At 43.0% G+C, this 17,165-nt stretch overlaps 10 protein-coding genes across 10 annotated transcripts; 5 read left to right on the top strand and 5 right to left on the bottom strand.

Annotated features, from left to right (window-relative positions):
* Positions 1–130: 130 nt before the first annotated feature.
* On the top strand, positions 131–1,855 carry PUMCH_000208 (uncharacterized protein; the record flags this gene model as incomplete). Its single annotated transcript, XM_063019302.1, has 1 exon — positions 131–1,855. The coding sequence occupies one exon, from the start codon at positions 131–133 to the stop codon at positions 1,853–1,855; it is 1,725 nt and encodes a 574-aa protein (XP_062875372.1).
* Positions 1,856–2,114: 259 nt separating this feature from the next.
* Positions 2,115–3,170, bottom strand: PUMCH_000207 (uncharacterized protein; the record flags this gene model as incomplete). Its single annotated transcript, XM_063019301.1, has 1 exon — positions 2,115–3,170. One exon carries the CDS (start codon positions 3,168–3,170, stop codon positions 2,115–2,117), a length of 1,056 nt encoding a protein of 351 aa, XP_062875371.1.
* A 766-nt stretch (positions 3,171–3,936) lies between these two features.
* PUMCH_000206 (uncharacterized protein) lies at positions 3,937–4,743 on the bottom strand (the record flags this gene model as incomplete). Its single annotated transcript, XM_063019300.1, has 1 exon — positions 3,937–4,743. One exon carries the CDS (start codon positions 4,741–4,743, stop codon positions 3,937–3,939), a length of 807 nt encoding a protein of 268 aa, XP_062875370.1.
* A 1,666-nt stretch (positions 4,744–6,409) lies between these two features.
* Positions 6,410–7,327, top strand: PUMCH_000205 (uncharacterized protein; the record flags this gene model as incomplete). The annotated part of the gene is made up of 1 exon (XM_063019299.1): positions 6,410–7,327. One exon carries the CDS (start codon positions 6,410–6,412, stop codon positions 7,325–7,327), a length of 918 nt encoding a protein of 305 aa, XP_062875369.1.
* A 144-nt stretch (positions 7,328–7,471) lies between these two features.
* Positions 7,472–8,050, bottom strand: PUMCH_000204 (uncharacterized protein; the record flags this gene model as incomplete). The annotated part of the gene is made up of 1 exon (XM_063019298.1): positions 7,472–8,050. One exon carries the CDS (start codon positions 8,048–8,050, stop codon positions 7,472–7,474), a length of 579 nt encoding a protein of 192 aa, XP_062875368.1.
* A 574-nt stretch (positions 8,051–8,624) lies between these two features.
* On the top strand, positions 8,625–9,275 carry PUMCH_000203 (uncharacterized protein; the record flags this gene model as incomplete). Its single annotated transcript, XM_063019297.1, has 1 exon — positions 8,625–9,275. One exon carries the CDS (start codon positions 8,625–8,627, stop codon positions 9,273–9,275), a length of 651 nt encoding a protein of 216 aa, XP_062875367.1.
* A 186-nt stretch (positions 9,276–9,461) lies between these two features.
* Positions 9,462–9,764, bottom strand: PUMCH_000202 (uncharacterized protein; the record flags this gene model as incomplete). The annotated part of the gene is made up of 1 exon (XM_063019296.1): positions 9,462–9,764. One exon carries the CDS (start codon positions 9,762–9,764, stop codon positions 9,462–9,464), a length of 303 nt encoding a protein of 100 aa, XP_062875366.1.
* Positions 9,765–10,986: 1,222 nt separating this feature from the next.
* On the top strand, positions 10,987–12,426 carry PUMCH_000201 (uncharacterized protein; the record flags this gene model as incomplete). Its single annotated transcript, XM_063019295.1, has 1 exon — positions 10,987–12,426. One exon carries the CDS (start codon positions 10,987–10,989, stop codon positions 12,424–12,426), a length of 1,440 nt encoding a protein of 479 aa, XP_062875365.1.
* A 369-nt stretch (positions 12,427–12,795) lies between these two features.
* Positions 12,796–13,971, bottom strand: PUMCH_000200 (uncharacterized protein; the record flags this gene model as incomplete). Its single annotated transcript, XM_063019294.1, has 1 exon — positions 12,796–13,971. One exon carries the CDS (start codon positions 13,969–13,971, stop codon positions 12,796–12,798), a length of 1,176 nt encoding a protein of 391 aa, XP_062875364.1.
* Positions 13,972–15,986: 2,015 nt separating this feature from the next.
* PUMCH_000199 (uncharacterized protein) lies at positions 15,987–16,694 on the top strand (the record flags this gene model as incomplete). Its single annotated transcript, XM_063019293.1, has 1 exon — positions 15,987–16,694. One exon carries the CDS (start codon positions 15,987–15,989, stop codon positions 16,692–16,694), a length of 708 nt encoding a protein of 235 aa, XP_062875363.1.
* Positions 16,695–17,165: the final 471 nt, after the last annotated feature.

The following is a 17,165-nucleotide window of genomic DNA, read 5'->3' as shown; positions in this document are numbered from 1 at the left end:
AAACCGCGTTCATCCTCCCTTCCCTAGCTTTTTTTCAGATCTTTGTCCCCGCACGACCCAATACTACTTTGCGTGTCCTAACTCTCTATTGACACCCTCCATCCAAACCTACGTTCAAGATTGACCGAAGATGGCCGTCCTTGCTGCTTCGATCTGTACCCAGTCGGGTAAGCCCCTTCTCTCACGGCTGTTCCGTGATTTGAGCAAAGATCGGATCACTACATTTTTAGGCAACTTTCCTTCCTTACTTGCCACGTCCGAGTCTCAAAATACGACGGTTGAGGACGAGAATGTGCGATATGTCTTTCAATCTGTGGGTGAGTGCTACATTGTTCTCATTACCACCAAGCAATCCAACATTTTGGAGGACATTGAGACCTTGCACTTGTTTGTTAGTGTGACTAGTAACATGTTGAGAACAGTGGACGAACGCGGAGTATTCGAGAGTGCTTTTGAACTTTTAAGTGCTTTTGACGAGATTGTCACCATGGGCTACAAGGAGAAGCTTACTGTTCTGCAAGTTCAGACCTTTTTGGAGATGGACTCCCACGAAGAGAAGATCCAGGAGATCATCGAGAAAAACAAGGAGTTGGAGGCTGCTGAGGAGCGTCGTCGTCGTGCCAAGGAAATTCAAAGAAAAGAATTCGAGCGTAGAGCCATGGAGCAGCAGCAGGCTGCCATCTATGGCAACTCCGGTGCTGGTGCACAACTGCAGACACGGGATTCTTTCAACTACACCTCATCCGCTCCATCTGTACCATCTTACACTGCCAACACTGTGCCCGAGCCCGTGGCTCCTGAGCCATTCACTGCTCCTAAACCAATTGGTGGCAAGGGTTTGAAATTGGGTAAGAAACCCACACGCTTGTCCGGCCACAAGGAGCTGGGCCAGCCATTGCTTTCTTCCAGTCCTCTCCTAACCACCCCTCAACCTCAACAGAGTCAAACAATTCAACAACAAGCTCCTGTCAGTGTTCCTGTGGCTTCTCAACCCCAAGTATCCACTCCATTACGTGCTGAGTCGGCCTCCTCCTCTCCAGCTCCAAGCAACTCAGGAGCTGGGAAGCAATTCAACAACGGTATTCTAATCACAGTGAACGAGAAGGTCACCGCACACATAAACCACGAAAATGGTATCATTGCCTCTGAGGTTAAGGGTGACCTCAATTTGCGCATCAACAACTCTGAATTAGCTCGCTCGAAGATTTTGTTGAAGGTCGGAAACTCCACCAACACACAGTACAAAACGCATCCTAACGTTGACAGAAACTTATTCTCGTCCGAGGGCGTTATTGCCTTGAAGGATAAGTCTAAGCCATTCCCAAGTAACGATCAGAGTTTGGGTGTATTGAGATGGAGAGCCACAGCTAAGGATGGTGACTCTAGTTTGGTGCCTGTATTATTCACTGCATGGGTCAACGTTTCTGATGGTCTTGCAGAAGTTACATTGGAATACGAGTTGACCTCTGAGTATCTCGAAGCTCACCCACTCCAAGAGTCTTTCGATATGGTTTCGATTCTTGTGCCAATTTCACTGGATGATATCATTTTGAAGGACGACTCTACTGGACTTGTACTGTATGACATCACGCATGCTGGTGTTGAATTCACTATTGAGAAGATTTTGCTTGAAAACCCACTGGGATCATTCGAATTCTCCATTCCTGCAAGCTCAGAGGAGGATTTGTTCCCAATGGAAGTAAACTTCAACGTTTCAAGTGTGAATGGTACAGAGAGTGATGTGACATTGAGCGGTGTATCCCTTGTAGATGTTGTCTCCAACAACGAGCAGGAAGCCTCTCTTCCATTCGACCTTCACCTCAACCTTGTGAATGAGAACTACTTGGTGGACTAAAATAATTCGATTCTAAAATGATATAAGATATAATACAAACGCGTATAACCTCTTTTGGAGATCATAATGAGAGTGGTACTAGTCGCAAAAAAAGCATGGCTTTCTACGTTTAGGAAACTGAAAAACTCTTTCCATTGCAATTTTTTACCCTTATAATTTTGAATAGGATGAGTTAAATGAGAAGAAATACGCTTTAGACCCTGATGAACTCTTTTGTGTAAATGTAGTAGATGAGAAGGCCAGCACATAGATCCGTCAATCAAACCACCATGGATACACCGCTAAGTGCCATGGTGATTCTCAATCCAAGGCCCGAAGCATCGTTTAGCTCGTTTAGCTCTTTCTGTATTCTGCGACGGGGATCCTGTCCTTCGATGTTCTCTTTGACGTGAGTTACGACGATATGAAGATCTTGCAATGGGTCAATTTTCATGGTTTTCAGGATTTCATTGAGGATTTCGAGCTCCTCTATCAAATGTCGAGGCGTCAAGTGCCCATACAACTGTGTGTCTGGTGCTACACTATGCATGGAGCATTCCAAGATAATGCATTTGAGAGACCCGTCAATGACAAATGGAGCAACGTGCTTCCAAATAAGTAGGTTTTTATGTAGACCCAGAACAGAGTCGGCCTCAAAATCGCCGAATGCAAGAATTTTTGAGTGTGACTGGGAACAGGTCACTAGGTACGCCAGCGACTCATACGTCTCCTTAGTGTCGTGAATGATGCCGTGGCTGAGATCAAACCTAATGACCGAGAATGCATTGTTACATATGTCAGTTGGAACTTTTGATGATAGTGAGTTCAACTCTAGTACTCCCAACAGAACCATATCCGGCCAAACATGGCCATTGAAAATGTGATTCTGTAGAGTATCCATGGTGAATTGAGATCCATACAAAGGTAGAGAGGCTCTCTTGCCTACCATACCTGGCAGATTGAGCACAATGGCCAGAACATGGTCAGCGTGGGGGTGTGTGATTAAGGCACCGGCTACCTTGGCAAGCACCGCTGCCAGCAGGGCGATTGCAGGTCCCTTGAGGGTTCTAAATGGAAAGGTTCGCTTCACATTCATGTACCTCTCCACCAGTAACGAGTCCTCATAGAGCAGTAGGAGTTTTGGCTGCTTCTCTTCATCAGCAATTAACTCTGCCAACAGAAGAAGTCCTGCTCCACCATCAATCATAAAGAACGGAGCATCTGGTAATGTGAGGATATCAGAGTACGGGATCTGAGCCGGCTTCACTAGGATAGCACAGTTGCTTGTTTCAACTGGACCCCCTGAACAACCCAAGAAGGACAATTCAAAGCTCATTGGGGAAACAATGAAAGGCTTGAGGTGAATATAATATGCACTTCTCCAGAACTGGATTCAAGTTTCTTCGGGAGAAGAGTCAATTCTGAGTTCAGGAAGAGATTTAATGACTATTGCAATCTCAAGGCGAAAGATGGAAGGGTCAAGCATGGAAGCCGGCGGTGTGCCTGTATGTGGTCGTAGATAAACCCCATAAAAGCTTCCATGCCGAGAAATATCGGGCGCTGGAAAGCGAGGAGTGTACTTTAGAAGATAATTAAAGTATTTCTCAACAAAATGAATGATCTAGAAAGTTAACGTGTGGAAAAAGGCAGATTGTGTGGTGGTTTCTATCCCATTTAACTTCATGTTCTTATCGCTTTCGGCGTGCACATAAAGTGGTTGCAACCACTGGTAAGTTAGAAACTAGTTCCCGGGGAATAGTATCGAAACCTTCGAGGCGGCTGAATCGGAGTTCCATTATGGTCCATGAGCCCTTGTCTCTTGTTTCTGGAAACCAGATATGGTTGCCAAGCGATCCAGTCATGGCGCCAATAATACGAGCAAAGAGAGGTAGTTTTGGATTCAGACAACACACAATAGAAATCTTGTTCGAAATTCTGTAAGATATAAAATAGTCACAAAGAACTAGGCACCCTATCTTCTACACTAAGCTTCCTCGAAGTTCCAAAATCTTCAGGGCTCCCTGGGTCCCCCAGTCATCTCTTACAAATGCATTTTTACAATAACAAATAGCTCATACTCATTCCTGTATTTTTTTTCTCATCTACTGTTGCTTGCTTCCATAACCGATAAGGTTTTCGGCAAATCTCCAGCTCTGGTTCTCAACCTTCAAATCCTGTTTGTAGTCGACATTAATCTTGTCATTTTCAAACGTCAACACTGCAAAAGTGTACTTGTCTGACGAGCGGGCATCTCTGTAGTACAAAACACGCAAGGAGTCAGCGATGGCTACTCTAGCCTGCTCTTCGGAAACCTTCTCGTAGTCAGCGTCATAGGGCACCAACTTTCTCAACAATGGAACAGCCAAGTGGGCACCAAATCCCGTGGCAAGAGCCAGAGAACCGTACGTGACTCCCAAAAGGTCGACATATCTCAAGAAAGGAGTTCTGTCGTCACTGAAGCCAGCCACTATGATTGCGTTCCATAATGGGTCCATCTTCAGTCTTCTGTTGTACATGACACGGCTCAAATATTCATGCACATGTGGTGCTCTCAAATTGTGGCCTCCATCACTATCGTACACCTCTTCTTCCGTTTGTAATTGATGCAAGAGTCTCTCAATGTACTGTAAGTCGGAAATGTCACCTGAGATACCCACAATGGTCTCAGTACCCACGCGTATCAAACGCTCAATGTTGTTGAATCTGAGAAGAGAGCCGTAGGAGCCCATGTTGTCTGCTGCAATGGCAACACCATTTTTGAACTTAAGTGCCAACACAGAAGTACCAGTGATGATAGGTTGTTGGGTGTGCGAAGTAGGAATCTGAGATTTGGCGTTGGCAATTGCATGATTGTAGTGGCCATAGGTTTCATCCGAGGGTCTACCCCAGTAGAAGGGGTCGTGATTCATTGTGGACTGGGATGGGTGTTGTAAGGTGTAGTGGCGATTGATATAATGTGGAGGCAATAGTTGAAATATTGGAAAAAAAAATGAAGAGTTGCAACAAAATATATAATTCTAAAGATTTTATTTGTGATATTCTCGACATCATTATATAATTCAAAATACTCTGATGCTAGTTGAGACGGTTTGGTTTCATTTAAACTAAATCGATTTCTTAATAATGCAATTGAAATACAACTGTGGGAGAGAGTGTTAGAAATCTGTCCAAAAGCTATCGAACATCATATTCTAGCAAAGAGGGAACCCTGATATTCTGACAGTCTATTTTGGCCTCAGCATTGAGATCGTTGCTTCTGGGATCCTCATCAAGAATACATGGTAGTCTCAGAAACAATGCTTTCGCAGCAGATATTCTCATGCTACATTTCATTTCGGTCCTACACTTCTTGCTTATCTGCTTGTGGAATATACTCTTTGTCGTTTATTTGAAGGGGTTCAGATACACATTATTTGCGTTGGTCATCTCAAAATACTTAATACACCAAGTCTGCACCACCAGACTCAATTTGGTCAATCTCCGAAAGGTCTGGAGCACTGTATCTGAAACGTTTGGACAACTCATTTCTAAGAAGAACCTCGCCCTCTTTAAGTTCGATTGGACTCAAGAAAGAGCCGACGACCTCCTTGAGAGTTGGCATTTTACCACTGGATGAAAGTGGATGTGGCTTAGCAGCACCTGCAGCAGCTGATTGTTAGTTTCTTGTCATAAATTCGCTGGTATAGAACCATGGATCTCATGATATGTCATTACAGAGGTGGTGGACTTCGAATGACGGTTCAAGATCTGGAAGCGGGCATACGGGCAAGACTTTGCATCGAATCTAGCATAAATTTGTGTATGTTTCCGAGTTTCAGTAGAAAGTCTTCCTTATTTCGAGCTCTGAATGATTCACGAGGGGCTAAACTATCATATTTCGCTCGATCTCCATTGGTGTAAAGATTAATTCCAGTGCATATACATACCGTGTGTGTGTGGACCACCGACAAACTTAATGAGGGGAACGTGTTTTAACAATCTGGCGGCTTGCTTCATTTTGCAGAGGTAGTTGTAGTTGAAGGGATGCCGGGGTCTAATATATATCCCGGGCTATTTTTCTGCAGGGAGTAGAATCGATAAATCTGTAAATACACAGTTAATGACTGGATTGCAAACTAATGATACGAATTTTATTTCTGTCCTTTGATGAAGATAAACAAAAATTAAATTTAGTGTTGTTTGGTTGCATCAAAGTAGGGAACCGATGTATCTGTCTATCGAAAAGGACAAAGTCTATTCGCATTTACTTCGGTTCATAGTCCTGAGCAATTGATGAGAAGTTTTTTTTTTCAGTTCGTTGATTTTTCATTGAAGTTATGTGTCTGATTGACGACTCATCTTAGTACCCTTTTCTGGAAGAAAAATAACGCCAAAAGCTCACTTTCTGGAAAGAAGAATACGAAGATGCAAATTGGATATTTGTGAGAGGAAGCTTGAGAGGAAGAGTAATTGATTCAATAAACTTTATTTCTTTTTCAAACTTCCTCCCAATTTTTCGTGGCTGATTCTACTCCACAATTTCTGCAGATACTTTGGACACATATCGTCTGCCCAAACATCACATTATCATACACAATGAGCGACAAAATCAGCAAAACCATCCAAAGGTTCCAGCAACGTGTCGACAATAAGGAATTCTACGAGGCCCATCAGACTATTCGAACCATCGTTAACAGATATGTCAGAGCCACCCAGTATACCCCTGCTCTTCAGTTGTTGGCTGAGGGAAGTGCCATTTTGGCAAACAATAAAGAGTACGCTTCTGCTACAGACTTGATATTGTACATGATCAATGTTCTCGAAGAGGCTGGTATAACCTCCTCGGATAAGGACTACAAAATGAAACTCATTGAGTTGATCTCTTTGCTTCCTGACACCGACCCTGCTTTGGGTGATTTGGCGAAGGCATCTATCTCTTGGAGCAAGAAACTGGATGCGCTGACTTTTGGCGATGCTAGTCTACATCATTTGTTTGGCTGCAAGCTCATAAACGCTGTGGCCAGCCAGACACTGGAGGAGAATAAGTACAAGATGTTCACTGTAGCAGAATTGCATTTAATTTTGGGAACTTTCGAGTCTCTTCCTATCTATGTGGATTATTTGTTCCAGTGGTACCAGGAAAACAAGGATAAAGCGGACCCTGGTAAGTTTTTGGCCAGAGCAGTGTACAACTACGCATATTTGAAGAACAACAAGTTCATGAACACCTCTATTGAGCTTTTTTTGAAGAAGCTTAGTGCTTTAAACGACAACTCTAGTGCTGAAAGCCTGTCTCTTGTGGTGTTTTTGCAACTACTTGCCACCACGTTAGGTAAAGCAGATGCTGGAGACAAGTTCATGAAATTGTTCAACCATTACAAAAGCCAGCTTGAGGAAAATGAGCTTGTAGCGCCCACAGAGTATTTGGGCAATTTGTACTTCCAATTGAGACTCGGTAATCCGAATGCGGGCAACAATATGCTAGCTAACTTGATGGGCGGATTATTCAAGTAGAAATTCTCCAATCTGACTCAAAAAGGTTAAAGAAAGCCGATTAATATACGCATACAAGCATAAAAAAATAATGGAGACTCTCTTGGATCCTTAATATCAATCGTTTCATTCTAATAACTCAATTAATGTTGAATAGCAAAGAGGCTAGTACGCATCGACATCCACGGGTGCTTCGACATCCTTGACCATACATGAATATTCGAGTGCCTGCACTAGTTCCGGTCTTTTGCTTTTCATGAGCTCGTGCTTAGCCTCAGAATAGGTGCACCATCTACGACTTCTAACGTCCAGTTCAGGCCATGTTGTACTAAGTTGTACCACTTCCATGGTGTAGAAATGAAACTCCAGCTTCGGAATGAATTTTTTTGGATCAAAATCTTTCTTCTGGTCCTCGCCTTCCAATACTGGAGCTTTGGCACCTCTCAGATCATAAACCACAGGTAATTTCTCCAAGATCCGGCCCTCGCATCCGGCCTCTTCCCATGTTTCTCTGACAGCAGAAATGACAAAATCTTCACCTTCATCCAACTCAATTCCACCTTTAGGAAGTACCCATTTGTTTTTGTGAACGCTAGACAGAATCATCACTACTTTATCTCTGGTTTCGTTGAGACAGATACATCCTGCCACCATTCTGGCCCCGCTCTCAGGATTAAAGCGCTGGTTTTCTCTTCCTACCCTTGACTCTGTTGATTTGACAGCGAGGTTTGGATTGCTGCTCATTTTGAGTTTCAATTGAAGTATGTTTTTGATATTGTGGGGTAGATAAGATGACTTTAATAGGACAAATGGAACGTGTGTGAATTATCTTCTGAATTTTTTTCTTATTTTGTAGCAACATTTCTGTTGAAAAATAATGAGATGGAAAACGCGAGCTGTTTTTTTTAAAAAATAAATTATGTATTCTATGTGTCATTAAGTGTTCAAGACTTGGGGATATTTAGGCCCAATTCCACAAGTTGTGAAACGATCAGTTTTGTACATTAAATGATTATCGCAAAATACTATTGACGCTCAACAACAGAATTAAGCGCTACCTCTATTTATTATAAATCTAAACTGAGATACAATTCCTAACAACCCGTCAATGAAGAAGGCGCCCATCATGAACTCTCAATATTTTGTCAATGAGCGACAAGTTGATATCTTGCCAAATTGTTTTTAAAATTTTGCTTCGACTCGAATTTTTTTCACCTCATTTAGTTCGTTCCCCATATTTTTCAGGTACCACTCCCCATATCTTATCGCGGACTCCTCTAAATATAACCTAGTACATGCAACAGCTCGATCAAACAAGATGCTAGGTCAAAATTTTGTTTTTCTGCTTCTAATTACCGCGGCATTCGCACACAAAGCATACCCTGTTAAACCTCTGCATCTCACTTGGCAAGAATGGCACATGAGTGAAGAACATCAAATTGACACCTTTGATCCTCTGTCCTTTTTCATGCTTCATGATATTCAAGGAAAAGGTCATTGGACAGCGGAGGACATTTTATACATATACGGCTTGTCTCTTGATTCCGTGATCGGAGATGGAAGCGGAATGGGAGAACACGACCACGAGGAAAAGATCTCTCCAGACTTCAAGAAGAAAGTGATCGAGGAAGTTTCAGTGATGTTGAAGGCAGATTCAGATGGAACTATTTCCAAAGATAAATGGCTTGAGTTCGCCAACAATGGCGGACTGTTACCCGATTTCGGTGCTGGGCCTGGACACCATTTTGACTTCGAGACCGAGTACGAAAACCATCACTGGAACAAATACCACAGAGATAGCGACCCAGATGTGCGAATCAAGCACAAGGAGGATATTGTGCATGAACTCTTGCATCATCAACATGAGATTGAGGAGACTCACGCTGACCATCCTGAGGTCAGAGAGAAGTTGCAAAACTACCTCAGTCCAATCAAATTAGATAACGTGCCATCTAGATACCTTTTTTGAAAATGAGTATAATTGACATGGCCAATTGTGGCTCAAAATTCAACATGATCCTCTCGACCTTATTAGTCACTATCAACTCATGATGTATATTAATATTTACAAGCAACTTTTGTATCTGTCCATAGATCTATATGTTCCGATGGGTTTTGGAATATCTTTCGATTTGCTTTGCGTAATTGGACCTGCTCATTTAGAAACAGCTCCCAAAGCACATTCTCTTAGCTCCTTCAAGTCTGCCTGACACTTAGCCAAGGAGCCCTTATTGGTTTTAAGACAAGCTTCGTACCCCTGTAATTTACCAGCACAAAGGCTGTGGACTTTCTGAAAGGCGGGGACATCGCTCTTTATACACTTGCTCAAATTGGCTTGTTCAAGGATGCAGTCAGCTTCCAGAGGAGGTTTGCTCATACATTGATGGAAGGCTAGAAACTGTTGAGGACAACATCTAGCCACATCTTCGATCATGATTTGGTCTAATACGGCAGACATTCTGGTTTTGGATGGAAGAGGTAACGCTAGGAAAGTTGCAGTAGGCAGTAAAGGAGCCTAGATATGGGAATATTGTAAACTGAAATAAAATTTTAATTTCAAGTTTTTAAAATGCCTTTCTTGGTAACTTTTTAGCTAATTCATTTTGTAGTCGGTGGTTCTGTCTGATAACATTCGTGAGTCAATCTGAAGTCGTGGTGACAACTGTCTCTTGCAATCTCAAAATGATCTTTCAAACTTGTTTCTTACTCAGTAAAATAATTTGATTCAATTATCTGTCACAAGGAAATTGACTCAGGGAACGCCTCTTGACAAACTCATTAAGCGGCCATAGAACAAATTTAGGGACACGCAATACTAGAATGCAAACTGCCCCAGGACTACGCAAGAATCTTGGGTAAATCAAAACTCGGTATTATTGTTAAGTACTTTTGTCTCGAATTCATGTTCGCTCACATTCCCTACCAACTCACTTCTCTATCCCTGCTCACTAATGGGGGGTCGATTATGAGGTACCACAACAGCCACTGTAGAGTCTCGCATTCCGAATTATTCACAAATCAGACGATACCAAGTTCTGAATGCAATTAATTTGTTCCCGAAAAAATTTGCCCATCAAAAAATATTATGCTCCGCATCCCCGTTCCTGACAAAAGATACCCGAAACACCACTGTGCCGCACCCGTGCCTCCGCCACCTCCCACTCGACGATGTTTGGTGCACCCGAAAAAACTCCATCCGCAAAGCCACAACGGAATCTCCGTGCAGAGTTCACCCCATCCGGAGCCATTTTTCACCCGTTTTAACATTTCAGCGCCCAAGCCTTTTCGAACACGAAAAGAACGGCCCGACTCCAGAACTGTACGGCGTCTACTAGGGAACATCGCTCTCTGTTGATTTTGTGCCCACTTCTGTGTTCCCCTCTAAAGTTCCGTTTTCACCATCTGCCTCGCATAATCGCACGCGCTAAATAGTGTGTGTATCTGTTTGTGGAAACCGACTTTCGTCTATCCATTATTGACCGATTTCGGATTGTTGGTGGCTTTGTTTGACAGTTCAGGAATTGTCCCGCAAACTCACACTTCCAGAATCACCTCGGTACCACAAGGCGCCATTAAATAAGCCAATTCTTCCGGTTCCTACTACAAATCTTCTCTCCTTGAGCTGGCATTTGTCTATCTAATTCCATAGCGTTTTAGTCTTTGAAGCATTTCTCAACCCCATGTCTGGAACTGCCGCCATTGCCGCAGCCGCCGTCACTCAGCCTTCCAATAACATGAGCGTATCTGGCAACTCCTCCAACAGCTCTGTGGTGGGATTGCACTACAAAATCGGCAAAAAGATCGGCGAGGGCTCCTTTGGTGTTCTTTTTGAAGGAAGCAACATCATCAACGGCGTCGCAGTCGCAATCAAATTTGAGCCACGCAAAACCGAAGCTCCTCAATTGAGAGACGAATACAGAACTTATAAGCATTTGCAGGGCTGTGATGGCATCCCGAACGCGTACTACTTCGGTCAAGAAGGCTTGCATTCCATCTTGGTCATCGATTTGTTGGGTCCATCCTTAGAGGACCTCTTTGACTGGTGCGGTCGCCGTTTCTCAGTGAAAACAGTTGTTCAGGTGGCCGTACAAATGTTGAACTTAATCGAGGAAGTGCACCGTCATGATCTTATTTACAGAGATATCAAACCCGACAATTTCTTGATCGGGCGCCAGGGCTACCCTGACGAAAATAAGGTCCATTTGATTGATTTCGGTATGGCTAAACAGTACCGTGATCCTAGAACTAAACAGCATATCCCCTACCGCGAGAAAAAGTCTTTGAGTGGTACCGCCCGTTACATGTCCATCAACACCCACTTGGGAAGAGAGCAACTGAGAAGAGATGATTTAGAAGCTTTGGGTCATGTCTTCTTCTACTTTTTAAGAGGACAATTGCCATGGCAAGGTTTGAAGGCTCCCACCAATAAACAAAAATACGAGAAGATTGGGGATAAGAAACGCAGCACCTCAGCGTCCCTCTTGTGTGAGGGATTGCCAAGACAGTTTGCAGACTACTTGGATATGGTCAGATCATTGCCGTTCGAGGCTGAGCCAGCATATGAAGAATACCGCATGTTAATGGTATCTATTTTGGACGATATGGGAGTTAACTGTGATGATGATTTTGACTGGATGCATCTCAATGGCGGTCGTGGATGGGACGCTTCTATCAACAAGAAACCAAACTTGCATGGTTACGGCCACCCCAACCCACCTAATGAAAGGGAAAGACGCCATAGAGAACTGAGGAGAAATCGGACTCATCCCAACGGCCAGCAAGGCAACAATGCCATTGCCACTTCTGCGACTAATAACAACTTGAACACTACTATGAACCAATCAGCGCAACAACAACAGCAATTGAGTGCTGCCCAGTCTCATCAACGTAAGTTGCAACATTTGATCAACAGACCTTTGCCTCCAATAAGACAAGATCACCCAACCGATCCAAGTTCAAATGTCAATGCATCCAATAACGATGTTGCAGGTCGTCAAGCCATGATGCGCAATTCTCCTGCCAACTACACCTCCAACGTTCAAAGAGTGGATCATTATGAACAACAGCAGCATGTTGAAGAGGAGAAGAAGGGCTTTTGGTCTAAGTTCTGCTGTCAATAGAAAATTAGTTTTTCCCTAATCAAGTGTTGACCCGAAATAGACTCCTTTGGCTGACAATTCTTTTGTCACCGAGAACAAAATCTTATTACACATTCATTTCCAATCCTCTACTCTTGAATCTTGGATCACTTTCGCAGTCAATAAAATCTGCACATCTAATCGATGTTTATTTGGTTCTATTTGTAATTATCCTGCCTCAATTCCAACAGCGCATGGCATGTAAGCAAATTGCTCCTCGTTGACAAATTTTGGGAACTTCCAGAATGCTACACGAAAAACTTTTAATTTTGTTCAATTATTACTTGCCGTTATCTTCATGTATATCATGTGCGCCGGTCTTCGGCGACGAAGGGTTCGATTGTACTTAGATCAACCCTTCATTCTAATACGGTCCCACTCATCTTCGGTCACCTCCATTTCCTTGTATGTGTTTTTCAAGTATGACTCAATGTCTGTAAGACACTTAGTGACCCCTTCCTTGTCAAACACCTCATTAGACTTGACATTGTCGATTAATTTATCCAATCTCTTCTTGACCAAGTCAGCTCTATATTGCACCCATTGACGGTAGAAAGAGTTGTAGATTGATCCGTACTCAATCTCTGGTTTCACTGTGGACAAAACAGAACCCTCGTGACACTCGGGATCCTTTGGTCTGTATGAAGTCACCATTGTGATTCTTTCAGAGGCGCCAACTGGCTTTGGAGCCAAGTGAGAAATCAAGCGGCCTTGTAACATTGCTGCAGCTCCCTTGGTTGGACCAGAAACTTTAGTAATCTTGTTGTCACCGGTGCGGAGATAAGTCTCACCGCCGATCATTTCGGAAGTGTCAGACAACATAAGCACACACACGAAGGGATAGGAGTCGTGGTGCCATCCAACAATAGCAGGGATATCACTGCCATCTTCTTCTCCAGCAAACACCTTCTCCCGCTTAGTTTGTTCGTGAGCCATACGTTGTTCCTCGGCAGTGCCCTCGTCGCAAACTCCGAGGTTAACATGAGCGATTTCGTAGTCCATAACAATTTCCAAGTCAACTCCAGCCATTAATGACACCAACTCCATTGTTTTTGGATGGGTCCAAGCATCGTAAATGAATGGGTTAATAATCTTCTCGTTGTCCTTAACGTAGCCTCTAACCATACAATCCAAGCCAGAGGTGGAAGAATTCGAGTATCTGGCATGCTCCAAAAATGTCAGCTTACGCAATACCTCCAATTTCATGATGTCGATGGCTTCCTCGGTGAACAATGGGAAAGCGTCCGTTACACCAATTGGAGAGATTTGCTTTGCATTGGTCAACTTCAATTCTTCCATGGTGATTCTTCTAATACTGTGAAAACGGGCTTTGTCTTCCAAGGAGCCAGCATAGTAAGCCAAGTGCACATCTGGGTCAAACTTGATGTGATCAACAGACCCATACTTGGCTTCTAATTGAAGAAAAGTACGAGCTAAAGCTTTGTTGTAAGTCTCTTCGGGAACAGACTTACGACGGTTACCACGAATGATATCCGAATTCAAGTCAGTGGCGACAGCAGCAGACATTTGAATAGATTTAAGAGACCAGTTGTTTAGTTTTGTGTTGATACACGCGGAATGTAGTGTTCTGAAGAGGAACCTATTGAAGGTGAATTGAATACTGGAAGGAAACAGAGGCTGGAGATGGTGACTTTATATATTCTATTCCTTTGATTTGAAGTAAACGGTGGGGCCAAAATGGGTGCAAAAACGCATAGATGTCCTGCGATAGCCTGCAGAAAAGTGAAACGACCTGTGTCGGCGTGTTTATACCTGTACATGTACTTTGGATGCACGTCCGAGCTGCATCTTGACTCCCTTTTTTGGTTCTGAAAAACGAACACCTTATCTATAGATGGTGACAGTTGGCTATGATTATAGATAGTAGCAGGGAGCAAGGCGGCGATGGGATCATGCTCGGGACATTTTGGCCCACCGAGTACTTGTTTTGTTCAATTTATCTTCACATTATAGTTTTTTTATCGATATCGATCATCAGCGAGATAGATCTTTTATTTGTGTAGATCGAATGAATATCCTAAGGACGGTGGGGAAGCAGGCAATCAAAATGGCATCAAAGCCCCTTTTGATGATATATTGTCATTTGAAAACGGATCTTTCAATTGCTTTACCATTTTTTGCACTCATCCCAAGTTGATGGCTGCAAATGTGAACTATTCTACTAAATAGAGACATGGCCGAACCTCGGCTTGTCGGCTCATCGATTTTGTCCCCGACACAATAACATACCAATTTAGGCTTCAAAAAGAACCTGTCTGGCGCCTTCTCATACAGCAAACATGCACGATTTTAGCAGATAAGCATCGCCGTAAGGCACTTCGCAAGGTGAGCTTGAGGAGAAAAAGGCAAATGCTAGCTAAACAGAAAAACAATTGAGAATCGGATTCAATTTTTCTTCGCATACCTCCGATAGTTCTTTTGTTTGTGATTTTTCTCTTGTTAATCTTTTTTTTTTTTTACCGTATCTTCTGGGATTTCCGTGTATCTTTCGGATTATCTTGACCTTCGGGATCTTCATCCCTACGTTCTGCGCGGTACCTGGGGGCACTGCAGTTGGTACAGATAAGAAAGTTGGCCAGACCAATCTAGGGCGTGAGTTGATACACAAAGAACAATAGACCACTTGAAAATCAATCAAAATCACTTGCAATGAACAAAAGTAAAAAATATCATTTAGAATGTTCAAATCCATCGTTTTCCAGAGCTTTACCACTTTTCTAAATCTAGCAGAGCTCAACGGCTAAGACAGCCGGCATGCATGACGTATCATGGATGTCCAAATTAGGGCAAAAAGGACGAAACAAGGGCCGGAATCTACGCCTTGACGTGAATGCAGATATAGGCTTCCATCTGAGGTGCATCATTTATCCAGGAGAATGCGGAGATGACTCGCATAGTTTATTTTAGGTTCTCTGACATGAGAGTGTCAGCACTGATTCTATCTTCTTTACCTAAGTGAGGAAGTCTGTGAAGTGGCACACAAACATGAACTAGTGAGATAGACAAATGGAATCTATTTTCCACATCCACTTGTTGTCTGTCCCATTGGCGCATATCCAAAATTTTTTACTATTGTCCTCGGACAATCCATTGGACCTATTGGGCTGTCGTACACGAAAGATATTGGGAATTTGAACGAAAATTAAGCAGGCTGAGAAAAAAAAAGGAATATTCAAATAAAGACAATTTCGGATGAATTCATCTCATATTTCTCCATACACAATAATTAATCTCTGTTTTTTTTTACTTTCCGTCTAGTCTCCTCCCGGTCAGTTCCCCAACTTTGGGCCACACGATTAGTGAGGCCTGATCGCTTGCCTGTGCACGACCCATTTCCAACCACTTGTTTAGGCAGCATAACAGTATCGTCCATACAAAGACAATAACCGAGACTTCTGATAGATTCTGGGCAATCGTATAACCCTAAATCATATTTGAAATATCAGCATTTCAAACTCCATACCCACAGCTACTCGAACTTGACTTCTACAGATCTAAATCATACCAAACACCAGCTAGCCATGGTATCTAGACAGGCACAAAGACGTTTGAACAAGGAATACAAGGCTATTACAGCCAACCCTCCGCCATATATCATAGCTAAGCCCAATGATGAGAACATACTCGAGTGGCATTATGTGATCACCGGCCCACCTAAGACACCCTACGAAAATGGCCAATATCACGGTGTCCTCCGATTCCCCCTGGACTATCCGTTCAAGCCTCCATCGATTTCGATTATCACTCCTAATGGACGTTTTTCCTGCAATACTCGCCTTTGTTTGAGCATGAGTGATTACCATCCGGACACATGGAATCCAACATGGAGTGTGCTGACCATTTTAACTGGCCTTTTGAGTTTTATGACTGGAAATGAACAGACAACGGGCTCCATTAGCACTACCGATTCCGTGAAGGTTAAGTTGGCGGCGGAGAGCATCAAGTATAATACTTATGAGAGTACCCGTTTTGCAGCCATTTTTCCAGAGTTACTTGCGCAAAACAAAGCTGATATATTGGCCGCTGAAGCAGAGAAACAGGAGCAGGCTCTTTTGATGGCAAGTGCTTCCAAGCAATCTTCTGGCGCCTTGGAGGCTGCAGACTTAGACCCCGAAGATAGAGCACGCCTTCTAGTTCAGCAAGAAGATGTTAAGCCCAGAAACTTCCCCATTACCGTGGTGGGAGTATTGTTAGCGGCAGTTTGTGCCCTTTATGCTTACATATCATGAGCTTCATACTATGGGAATTATTGGGTCAATACAAGTTTATAAAATGAGATGAGATTTAAAATAAGGACGACAAGTAGTGAACACTTCAGTTAGTGATTGATTCCCGTTTCTCGGACCTACAATGATCGTATTATGGCCTTCTTTAGATATCATGTCCTGGTAGAGTCGTAAGAATGATTCTCAGAACATATGTGTAAATTAATATGTAGCCAGAGCGATCCGGTTGAGTTTCAAAAGCATTTGTAAAAATTCCAATAAATTTCAAATGACACTCAATGGGGCAAGGCCGTGACACTTTGAGTCGAACCTTCTCGGAATTGGAACAGTTCTCGGATGCACGAAGGGTATAATTATAATTAGAAATAATAACAAGATAACGCTACCGCGATTACATGACTAAAATTACATCTCGTTATCACGGTACGGTTGTACGGCCATTCAATGTCCGAGAGTTCAATTACTGTATTCGAC

The sequence above is a fragment of the Australozyma saopauloensis genome, chromosome 1 (assembly GCF_035610405.1).
Source record: "Australozyma saopauloensis chromosome 1, complete sequence".
Classification (NCBI taxonomy): Eukaryota; Fungi; Ascomycota; class Pichiomycetes; order Serinales; family Metschnikowiaceae; genus Australozyma; species Australozyma saopauloensis.
This window is presented reverse-complemented; position numbering and strand designations above follow the sequence as displayed.